Source organism: Argopecten irradians, chromosome 4 (genome assembly GCF_041381155.1).
Source record: "Argopecten irradians isolate NY chromosome 4, Ai_NY, whole genome shotgun sequence".
Taxonomy (NCBI): Eukaryota; Metazoa; Mollusca; class Bivalvia; order Pectinida; family Pectinidae; genus Argopecten; species Argopecten irradians.
The window spans coordinates 18,394,998-18,408,121 of record NC_091137.1 but is presented as its reverse complement, the minus strand read 5'-3'; the positions used below and the strand labels follow the sequence as shown (position 1 = coordinate 18,408,121).

Genomic DNA, 13,124 nt, shown 5'->3' with positions numbered 1-13,124 from the left:
TGGTTAGGATGTTCATGTCTATTTTAACCAATTAGATATGATGTTAGGATGTCTTGTCTATTTACCATTTAGTATGATGTTAGGATGTCTTGTCTATTTTACCATTTAGATATGATGTTAGGGATGTCTTGGGGGGGATCTATTTTACCATTTTGATATGATGTTAGGTGTGGTAAGTTTTCTTGTCTATTTACCATTTAGATATGATGTTAGGATGTCATGTCTTATTTACCCATTTTAGATATGATGTGTAGGATGTCTTGTCTATTACCATTTAGATATGATGTTTAGGATATGTTATGTCTATTTTTACCATTTAGATTATGATGTTAGGATGTCTTGTCTATTTACCATTTAGATATGATGTTAGGATGTCTTGTTCTATTTACCATTAGATATGATAGTTAGGATGTCTTGTCTATTTACCATTTAGATATGATGTTAGGATGTCTTGTCTATTTACCATTTAGATATGATGTTAGGATGTCTGTCTATTTACCATTTAGATATGATGTTAGGATGTCTTGTCTATTTACCATTTAGATATGATGTTAGGATATGTCTTGTCTATTTACCATTTAGATATGATGTTAGGATGTCTTGTCTTATTTACCATTTAGATATGATGTTAGGATGTCTTGTCTATTTACCATTTAGATATGATGTTAGGAATGTCTTGTCTATTTACCATTTAGATATGATGTTAGGATGTCTTGTCTATTTACCATTTAGATATGTGATGTTAGGATTGTCTTGTCTTTATTTACCATTTAGATATGATGTTAGGATGTCTTGTCTATTTACCATTTAGATATGATGTTAGGATGTCTTGTCTATTTACCATTTAGATATGATGTTAGGATGTCTTGTCTATTTACCATTTAGATATGATGTTAGGATGTCTATGTCTATTTACCATTTAGATATGATGTTAGGATGTGTCTTGTCTATTTACATTTAGATATGATGTTAGGATAATGTCTTGTCTATTTACCATTTAGATGATGTTAGGATGTGTTCATGTCTATTTACTCATTTTGATGATGTCTTGTCTATTTACCATTTAGATATGATGTTTAGGATATGTCATTGTCTATTTACCATTTTGATTTGGATGTTAGGATGTATGTCTATTTACCATTTTGATATGATGTTAGGATGTCATGTCTATTTACCATTTAGATATGATGTTAGGATGTCATGTCTATTTACCATTTAGATATAATGTTAGGATGTCTTGTCTATTTACCATTTAGATATAATGTTAGATGTCTTGTCTATTTACCATTTAGATATGATGTTAGGATGTCTTGTCTATTTACCATTTAGATATGATGTTAGGATGTCTTTGTCTTTTTACCATTTAGATATGATGTTAGGATATGTCTTGTCTATTTACCATTTAGATATGATGTTAGGATGTCTTGTCTATTTACCATTTAGATATGATGTTAGGATATGTCTTGTCTATTTACCATTTAGATATGATGTTAGGATGTCTTGTCTATTTACCATTTATTATGATGTTAGGATGTCTTGTCTATTTACCATTTAGATATGATGTTAGGATGTCTTGTCTATTTTACCATTTAGATATTGATGTTAGGATGTCATTCTGTTTACATTTAGATATTTAGGATGTCTTGTCTATTACCATTTAGATATGATGTTAGGATGTCTTGTCTATTTACCATTTAGATATGATGTTAGGATGTCTTGTCTATTTACCATTTAGATTTTGATGTTAGGATGTACTTGTTCTATTTACCATTTAGATATGATGTTAGGATGTATTGTCTATTTACCATTTAGATATGATGTTAGGATGTCATGTCTATTTACATTTAGATATGATGTTAGGATGTCTTGTCTATTTACCATTTAGATATGATGTTAGGATGTCTTGTCTATTTACCATTTATGATGTTAGGATGTTCATGATGTTTAGGATGTCTTGTCTGATGTTAGATGTTGTCTATTTACCATTTAGATATGATGTTAGGATGTCATTTGTCTATTTACCATTTAGATATGATGTTAGGATGTCTTGTCTAATTTTAGGATGTTTTGTCTATTTACATTTAGATATGATGTTAGGATGTCTTTGTCTATTTACCATTTAGATATGATGTTAGGATGTCTTGTCTATTTACCATTTAGATATGATGTTAGGATGTCTTGTCTATTTACCATTTAGATATGATGTTAGGATGTCTTGATGTTAGGATGTCTTGTCTATTTAGGTTGTCTTGTCTATTTACCATTTAGATATGATGTTAGGATGTCTTGTCTATTTACCATTTAGATATGATGTTAGGATGTCTTGTCTATTTACCATTTAGATATGATGTTAGGATGTCTTGTCTATTTACCATTTTAGATATGATGTTAGGATGTCTTGTCTATTTACCATTTAGATATGATGTTTGATGTCTGTCTATTTACCATTTAGATATGATGTTAGGATGTCTTGTCTATTTACCATTTAGATATGATGTTAGGATGTCTTGTCTATTTACCATTTAGATATGAATGTTAGGATGTCTTGTCTATTTACCATTTTAGATATGATGTTAGGATGTTTTGTCTATTTACCATTTAGATATGATGTTAGGATGTCTTGTCTATTTACCATTTAGATATGATGTTAGGATGTCTTGTCTATTTACCATTTAGATATGATGTTAGGATGATGTCTTGTCTATTTAGTATGTTGTTAGGATGTTTGTCTATTTAGATTTAGATATGATGTTAGGATGTCTTGTCTATTTACCATTTAGATATGATGTTAGGATGTCATGTCTATTTACCATTTAGATATGAATGTTAGGATGTCTTGTCTATTTACCATTTAGATATGATGTTAGGATGTCTTGTCTATTTAACATTTAGATATTATGTTAGGATGTTGTTGTCTATTTACCATTTAGATATGATGTTAGGATGTCTTGTCTATTTTACCATTTAGATATGATGTTAGGATGTCTTGTCTATTTACCATTTAGATATGATGTTAGGATGTCTTGTCTATTTACCATTTAGATATGATGTTAGGATGTCTTGTCTATTTACCATTTAGATATGATGTTAGGATGTTCTTGTCTATTTTACCATTTAGATATGATGTTAGGATGTTGTTATTGTCTGATGTTAGGATGTCTATTTACCATTTAGATATGATGTTAGGATGTCTTGTCTATTTACCATTTAGATATGATGTTAGGATGTCTTGTCTATTTACCATTTAGATATGATGTTAGGATGTCTTGTCTATTTACCATTTAGATATGATGTTAGGATGTCTTGTCTATTTACCATTTAGATATGATGTTAGGATGTCTTGTCTATTTACCATTTAGATATGATGTTAGGATGTCTTGTCTATTTACCATTTAGATATGATGTTAGGATGTCTTGTCTATTTACCATTTAGATATGATGTTAGGATGTCTTGTCTATTTACCATTTAGATATGATGTTAGGATGTCTTGTCTATTTACCATTTAGATATGATGTTAGGATGTCTTGTCTATTTACCATTTAGATATGATGTTAGGATATGTCTTGTCTATTTACCATTTAGATATGATGTTAGGATGTCATGTCTATTTACCATTTAGATATGATGTTAGGATGTCTTGTCTATTTACCATTTAGATATGATGTTAGGATGTCTTGTCTATTTACCATTTAGATATGATGTTAGGATGTTTTGTCTATTTACCATTTAGATATGATGTTAGGATGTCATGTCTATTTACCATTTAGATATGATGTTAGGATGTCATGTCTATTTACCATTTAGATATGATGTTAGGATGTCTTGTCTATTTACCATTTAGATATGATGTTAGGATGTCTTGTCTATTTACCATTTAGATATGATGTTAGGATGTCTTGTCTATTTACCATTTAGATATGATGTTAGGATGTCTTGTCTATTTACCATTTAGATATGATGTTAGGATGTCTTGTCTATTTACCATTTAGATATGATGTTAGGATGTCTTGTCTATTTACCATTTAGATATGATGTTAGGATATGTCTTGTCTATTTACCATTTAGATATGATGTTAGGATGTCTTGTCTATTTACCATTTAGATATGATGTTAGGATGTCTTGTCTATTTACCATTTAGATATGATGTTAGGATGTCATGTCTATTTACCATTTAGATATGATGTTAGGATGTCTTGTCTATTTACCATTTAGATATGATGTTAGGATGTCTTGTCTATTTACCATTTAGATATGATGTTAGGATGTCTTGTCTATTTACCATTTAGATATGATGTTAGGATGTCTTGTCTATTTACCATTTAGATATGATGTTAGGATGTCTTGTCTATTTACCATTTAGATATGATGTTAGGATGTGTCTTGTCTATTTACCATTTAGATATGATGTTAGGAGATATGATGTTAGGATGTCTTGTCTATTTACCATTTAGATATGATGTTAGGATGTCTTGTCTATTTACCATTTAGATATGATGTTAGGATGTCTTGTCTATTTACCATTTAGATATGATGTTAGGATGTCTTGTCTATTTACCATTTAGATATGATGTTAGGATGTCTTGTCTATTTACCATTTAGATATGATGTTAGGATGTCTTGTCTATTTACCATTTAGATATGATGTTAGGATGTCTTGTCTATTTACCATTTAGATATGATGTTAGGATGTCTTGTCTATTTACCATTTAGATATGATGTTAGGATGTCTTGTCTATTTACCATTTAGATATGATGTTAGGATGTCTTGTCTATTTACCATTTAGATATGATGTTAGGATGTCTTGTCTATTTACCATTTAGATATGATGTTAGGATGTCTTGTCTATTTACCATTTAGATTGATGTTAGGATGTCATGTCTATTTACCATTTAGCTATGATGTTTGTTGTCTATTTACCATTTAGATTAATGTTCCCGGCGGCCACGGCAGACCCGTTTCAGTGTGGACAAAACGTGGTGGCCGCTATGACAACGTGAGACAACGCAGAATGTCGTGATTAGACAAACGTGAGCGGCCTATGATTACCGTGGATGCCGTGCCAGATTTTTAACTGTCAAAAAATTTGCCACGGCAGTCACGGTACAGATGGTGAACGCCACAGGATGTAACAAAACGGTGACCAATGCGTACGAGGCCTTAACAGAACTTCAACACGGTCCGTGGTGGAACGGGCAGCAAGCACGTTCCCCAGTATCTCACGGTGATTTCAAGTTTTGTGACGTTCTGTTGCGTTTTTTCCACGTTTGATCACGGTTGATGCAGATTGGCTGCACGTTTTGTGCCGTTTTGTCCAGGTTTGTCAAGGTTTTTACGGCAAGCCAAGGTGGATGAAAACCGTTTTGATGCGCTCTGTCAAGGCATCTTACGGCTTGTAGCGGTTGAAAGTCCGACGTGATACGGCTTGTTACGTCTTATTACGGTCTTACGTTGCAAGCAAAATATGATATGGGTATCATTGCCTGGCCTGGTACATATTTGCTACTTCATTGAATCATTTGTATTGATAAATAGAAATAGTCATTATCAAACACATTTTAACCCTCAAATTATACCAAAGCTGTTATTGCAAAAGGCAGATTAAATGAGTACAGAAAAAAAATATTTGCGTAGAAACACTTGGCTATAATAATTATATATTTATACCAAATATGCTTTTAACAAATTTTGTAATTAAAACGTGTTTGAAATGACATTTTTGGCAATAGATATTGTTACAGTTTCCCCAAAGAGCCCAGCATCAAACTTTCATCCTAGTAAGCCTTGGCGAACCGTGAAAAACGTATTGGAGTTCGATCAAAACGTGTAAAACGTAGCAGACCTCATCAGATCGTAACAGGCCAGGAGAGAACGTAGTGGTATCCTTGATAGACCGTGCTAAAGCCGTAGTGTTCCTTTAACCTCCGGGAATAGCACTTTCCCCTATATCCACATTCCACCACGTAATCCGTAAAAGAGCGTGGCAAAACTTCACAAGACCTAGCACAACTTGAATACAGTTGCAAAAATAGCCAAAATTCCACGGCGCACCACGTTTCGGGCAAACGTGGCTACCGTGGTCGCCGGGAACATAGTGTAAACCTAGCATTATCTCCCCTTGGGTGTCCACTTTGTCTTTATATTTTATTTCAATCTCATTGAGATATCTCCCACTTGTATGTGTGCTGTATATATTATATACTATTGACCAGGGTTACCTCCCTTTATATATAATCCAACAGAGCTATCTCCCCTTATGATATTACTAAAGGTATAATTTGATGTCCGCCTTGACATGTTGTTTATACCTGTGATTGGTTTACTATGTTATAGATGTAGATGAATGTACCACCACCTCTCCATGCTCTGGCTACTGCCACAACTCCCCAGGGACCTACGCCTGCTCCTGTCCTTTTGGTTTTGTGCTGGATAGAGATGGTTCAAATTGTCAAGGTATGCAGACATAGAGGGACATATAATAAATTACATACTTGTTTACATTGTATAGAAGTTAATGTCAGAACACTAATCTTTAGTTGTTCAAGACTGATGCAGGCATGAACCACTTAAATGATATTGCACACATTTGTTAAACCTTTGATTTTAAGAAAACTGAATATCTGTAGACCATTTGTTAATTGCACATTTTTATTGACTTGTTATTGTGAGATAAGCAGATCACTGTTATTGCCTCTAATGCCACTGGTGTTTTTGTTACTACCTGTCATTATTATGTTTTACAGATATAGACGAATGTGCCAATAGCAATGGCGGATGTTCTGTAGAACAGGAATGTATGAACACACTAGGATCATTTCACTGTGCTGTTTACTGTGGGAATGGATTCAGGCGCTCACATAACGACCAATCATGTGATGGTAGGCACACTAACTTGTAAAGACTGAATATAAACAAGGAAACATAAGAAGATATTTAATTTAGATATATTTCATAAGTGCCCTAGATCAAACAATATTTCAGCAGGTGGGTGAATTGATCATGTTCATCAATCCATCCATCTGGCTTTCCTTCCTCTTTTGATTTTTCAAGATTTTCTTTAAAAGATATTGCTGATTGTTTTGAAATCATAAATGGTAATAGATTGAGGTATGCTGTTGTACAGTACATGTTTCATCTGAGCAATCTATGCTGGCTTTGCTTCTGATTTTTTTAAGTATATTATAATATACTTGTACTTGTGTTAATGTAGATAAGTTATCTATAGGGCATTGATTTGCAAAGTAACTTTTTGAAGCTATTACTGTCAGAAAGCATTTGATTTTCTTGAGTCTTAATTCGAGCAAATCATAATTTTCTGCATGATTCTTCCCTTATTTAATATATTTTACGTTTGGTATCATGTGCTTGATTATGGTTGGTGTTTGTGATTTAGATATTGATGAGTGTCATGAGACCCCTGAGGTTTGTGGACAGAAATGTGACAACATTCCAGGAGGGTACCAATGTTCATGTTCTCGTGGATTCATGCTGGTAGAAAATGGAAGATGTACAGGTAATGCAAGTTAAAACTAGCTTCAATATCTATAGTAATCAAAAGACTTTGATTTAATTAAGGGTCTTTGAGTTAAATGCAATGTGAAAAGTTTTCATCTTTAAAAACAAAAACCCTACGAATCTACAAGAATTGTACTTGTGTTTATATCTAAAGCAATACCTGATGCATACAGTCCAATGGGTGGCACCATTTATTGGTACACTTTTCACCATATACATTTATAACATTTTGACAGATCTAACAAATATTGTTATTATGAACTAATCAGAGGTTCAACTGTGTTTGTATTTAAGTACTGTAATTTAAACTATAAGCCTTTTTTAGTTTTTCTATTTCCATCTGTGTAAAAATTTCATGTTAATTATTTTGTGTGTTTCAGATGTAAATGAGTGTACACGTGGAACATCAGGCTGTTCTCATAACTGTAAAAACTCCATTGGTAGCTACAAGTGTGCCTGTCCACCCGGATATAGACTACAAGGCCTACATACTTGTATAGGTAGGTACTCTCTGTCTAACACAAACAATTCATACAGTTAAACGTTACAATATGTTAATTATAAACTATTGATGTGTATACAAGTATTACAACTAATAAGGAAGGGGAGATTGCCACTTTTTACTTTCTATCATACCCCCTACCCTCTAACCCCACGCCACTCATCAAGTTTAGGAAAGCCTGTGTACTGCAAATATGCAAATTTTATCAGGACAACTCCTGTTAACTGATTTTGATGAAACACAAGGAGCCATGTGTAGATCATAATTAGGTAAAAACGGTATAAAGCTAGTATATTAATAATCCGAAATAAAAGGCCAAAATAAATTCAAAGTAAAATCAAAATCATGTCTATGGAATATATATTCAGCCACTATAGGGCCTTCTTCAGTCCGAAATAACACAACACAACGTGTTCGTCTGTATGTATGTATAGATGTGTAGATGTTCAAGAAGAATTTTTCCTAAAAATTGTGGTTACCATAGTACATATAACAGGTCACTATATTGATACAAGATTTGTGAAATGGCCAACAACTGAATCCATGAATCAAATTTGTTCAAACTTGGTCACTTGCTGTAACTTGTTGCCTACTTTGTGACATATTACATGTCTAGATAACTGTTTCCATGGTAATAAAATGGAGGTTACTGATTGGTAAAAATTGGTTTGGTGATTCTTCTGCACAAGCAGCCAATATTAATTTCTGGAAAGTGTTCCTTTGCTACATTTTACCACTTCTGTGCCAAAGAGCCGATTTTGAGCCGACTGAACATCTACGTTCAGTGCTCAAAAGCCGATTTTGAGCCGATGCAGGTGCTTCAAATATCGACATCGCACTTTTGGAAGCTGTCGTGAAAATATGACGTCGAATGCAACGTCATTTTCGTGAGAGGGTATCAGCCTCTGAGGCTACAGTGCAGCGATATCGCACTTTCCATTGCCACTCCATCTTACAGCAATACATGGATATATGTATATAGTGTTCATTGCAGTAGATATAGACACATGCAAAGTTTATGCATGCTTTCTAAAATTGAGGATAAAAAATTAATATATATAAAAAAAACAGCGATCTAGCATTGTATTCCAAACAATGTTGAATTTTGACAAATAGGTTAAGTTGAAAGATTTTCCGTCTTTTATAAAAATTTGACTCACAAAATAATGTAAAATACTGACAAAGGATCGAATACATAGCATTTCTTGGACTTTTCTTAATTAGATTTGTTTAGAAATTGTGACCATTACACATGTAGAAACTATTACTACATACAAATCGGTTGTAAAAGGCGAAGCTTTTTCAGAAGAAATATAGGGATCAAAAAATAAACCAAGGAATCTGCCTTTACTTCTAATAACAAAAATAAAGAATACAGAAAATTTTTGTTCTAAACATAGAGACTGTACGACATAAATACATGCATAACGAATCGTTATTGGTATTACAGAAGTCGGAATTGGTCTTCTAACAGCAGATTTTAAAGATGCTCCACCGCTGACAAATGATATTTTTTTCACTATCAAAAACAGGATAAGACGATTTGGTATTATTTTCAGTTACAAATGATACTTACTTTACACCATTACCAACATTGAAAAGTTTGAGCTTTTAATTTTACTTCAAGATAAAAATATTAGAAATAATTTATTGCATCCCGAAAAAATACTGTGGCACTATGTTCTATATAGAATGAAGTTCTGACTGCGCATGCACCAAAAGCAAAATAAATTATTTTATGTTATTTTTTGTGTTAATTAGACATATGCATACACGATTAAACACCAATTGTTGTTCAAATGATGAGTATCATTTATGGTCTGTCGGCGGTGGAGCATCTTTAATGCAATAGTGTGGGTGTTTAGAAATGCTTAAAATGCTTTATCTCCCTAATCTAAACTGCATTGTGAATATAATTTGCTTTTGTTTCATATCTAATATCTAAACACGTATAGATTAGTTATTACTTTTACCATCTACAAACATGATTACGTACAACATGTATTTGTCTTAACACCACAGGACTTATATAAGAATATCCGACACTGTAATACTGTTCCTGTGTATATCGGTTACATACACATGTACATTCTTTATTACCAAAAAGTACACTAATACTGTCAGTTGAAATAAAAATGGCAAAAGTATTTCTGTTTGTGTATGTATATCGTGCGTCGCTGTTGTTCATTATGTAGAGATTAAGAGGGGAAAATGCGAAATAACAACTCTGCTCTCCATAAGTATGTATTAGACATAACTTATGTATAACAATGTGAGATAACATACTGCAAACAATCGTCAGAAATCACCAAATGAATTCGAAGTCAAATGGTATAATCTATAATGTAATTATCAAGCGATACGCATCAGCCTGAATAAGGGGATTTTGACATACAGAGTTGACATGTGATTCATAAGGGAGTGTAAGAACATTAGTTCGTTGAAAGTTGTTGTTATGCTGTGTAGTAAAAGCATCTAAAATGACATGTAACTAGCTTAACTTATCATACAAGTTTTACTTATCATGTCAGCAAAATGATAATAGAGCATTCTGGCTGTGATCGACCAAGGAACCAACCCAATAATGCATAGAACGGTATCGTCAACACGCGCTAAAATACAGTACAGTTTTCGACGTCAAAAGTCACCAGCGCTACATCAATCTTTCTCTGACGTCACAATCACCGCGACGTTGGCACTCTCGAAATTTGCCGTGGCACAGAAAGGGTTAAAGTACTCTGTTGCTACATTTTGATCGATTGTCTAGGCTGTAGTGTAATGTTCTATTTTGTTACATTCTAGATATAAATGAATGCAGTGAGGGGAGCAATAGATGCCGTGGTGATGAGAAGTGTGTTAACTCAGAAGGCAGCTATAAGTGTATACAGTTATGTCCTGATGGTTATAGATCCACTGGTCCAGGACAATGTCGTGGTAAGAAAATCTCACCACAGTTTGTGCTTTTGGTAATATTGCAGTTATAAAGAGTTTTAGTATACTCAAGTATTATGTACAGTCAAACCTGTAGTAAGTTTAGCACACCCAGGTATCATGTACAGTCAAACCTGTATTAAGTTTTAGCACACCCAGGTACCATGTACAGTCAAACCTGTATTAAGTTTTAGCACACCCAGGTATCATGTACAGTCAAACCTGTATTAAGTTTTAGCACACCCAGGTACCATGTACAGTCAAACCTGTATTAAGTTTTAGCACACCCAGGTATCATGTACAGTCAAACCTGTATTAAGTTTTAGCACACCCAGGTATCATGTACAGTCAAACCTGTATTAAGTTTTAGCACACCCAGGTACCATGTACAGTCAAACCTGTATTAAGTTTTAGCACACCCAGGTATCATGTACAGTCAAACCTGTATTAAGTTTTAGCACACCCAGGTACCATGTACAGTCAAACCTGTATTAAGTTTTAGCACACACCATCCATGTATATAGTCACAACCTGTATTATTAGTTTTAGCACACCCAGGTACCATGTACAGTCAAACCTGTATTAAGTTTTAGCACACCCAGGTATCATGTACAGTCAAACCTGTATTAAGTTTTAGCACACCCAGGTATCATGTACAGTCGAACCCGTATTATAGTTTAGCACACCCAGGTATCATACAGCATTAAGCAGCCACTCAATTGACAAACAATATATTAGGTGCTTATGACAGGTGACATGTGTTTAATCAAGGATGGGTCAAATTCTATGACTAATATGAATAAAGAGATACAAATGTATTTTTCACTAGCTCAAATGTACTCTATTTCTAATGTTGTGCCAAATATAAGTACACAAAATGTGAGATTTACGAAATATGCATAATATGTAAACATAGTTTTCAATCTCTAATTGTAAAATTTGATATGACTGCACCTACAAAGACATAGCCAGGTGATCAGTAAGTGATAAAAATTGGTGACTAACCGCAGTTTTTAGAAAACGATAATTTTAGGACATAATTTCAGTGCATTTAGTTGACCACTAAATAAGAGTTCAATCAACTTGTTTTCATTGGGAGGACATGATACACGGACTGCATAAGGCAGGTTACTTTATTTAAGGTGGTCGACAAGGCACGTTTGACTATTTTCTATCCGCACTACTCCTGCTTAGCAGCATAAGGAATTTCAACAACATTAGTTACATACAATTTAAATTTGACAGATATAGATGAATGCCGGGAAAATCTGAATCAGTGTTATGCCAACCAGAGATGTGTAAACACAGAGGGCAGCTATCAGTGTGTGTGTGATGCAGGCTTCACATCCAGGGGTCAAGGTCATCCATGCACAGGTAGGATATGTATTTGTTTGTATGACCAAAGGTTTACACCCCACAGGTCAAGGTCATTCATGTAAAGTTTTATGTAAGACATGTATTTGTGTGTATGACCAAGGATTGACATCCCATTTGTCAAAGTCATCCATGTATATGTAAGTCATGTATTTGTTTGCATGACCAAGGGTTGACATCCCAGAGGTCAAGGTCATCCATGTATATGGAAGTCATGTATTTGTTTGCATGACCAAGGGTCGACATTCCCAGAGGTCAAGGTCATCCATCATAATGACAGGTAGTCATGACCAAGGTCAACAGTATGTTATATTTGACCATGCAAGGGTCCCAAAGGTCATCCATGGTTGTAATTTGATGTACCAAGGTTGACATCCCCATGAGGCTGGTCCAGGTTCCACATGTATATGTGACCTAGGTTTGACATCCCAAAGGTCAAGGTTATCTATGCACAGGTAGGTTATGTATATGTTTATATGACCTAGGGTTGACATCCCAGATATCAAGGAAACCCTGCTTCATGTCTAGGGCCATAGTTATGTGTAAACGTAAGTCGTATGTTTGTATGTAATCCAGTTTTCATGATTTATGTAGAGGTATGTTAAGGTCATCCATGTATAAAGGGGCCATGTAATATAGTTTAATTCAGACTTAACATTCAGGGTCAAGGCCCTCATTATATAAATAAACCCATGTACCAAATCTAGACTTCACATTTAAGGTCAAATCTTCCTGAAAGTCAAGATCAATGTTCAAAGCAACACTTGGTTACCATGCATCTGTGTGCCAACATGTACAGTAC

General features: G+C 33.9%; 1 protein-coding gene across 1 annotated transcript in view; it reads left to right on the top strand.

The window, feature by feature from the left end:
• The window catches only part of LOC138322141 (hemicentin-1-like), a 98,622-nt gene that overhangs the window by 81,114 nt on the left and 4,384 nt on the right, over positions 1 to 13,124 (top strand). Inside the window, 6 exon segments of the mRNA XM_069266195.1 lie at positions 6,319 to 6,453; positions 6,744 to 6,878; positions 7,394 to 7,513; positions 7,896 to 8,015; positions 10,820 to 10,951; positions 12,194 to 12,322. Coding sequence (XP_069122296.1) covers positions 6,319 to 6,453; positions 6,744 to 6,878; positions 7,394 to 7,513; positions 7,896 to 8,015; positions 10,820 to 10,951; positions 12,194 to 12,322 — 771 coding nt within the window.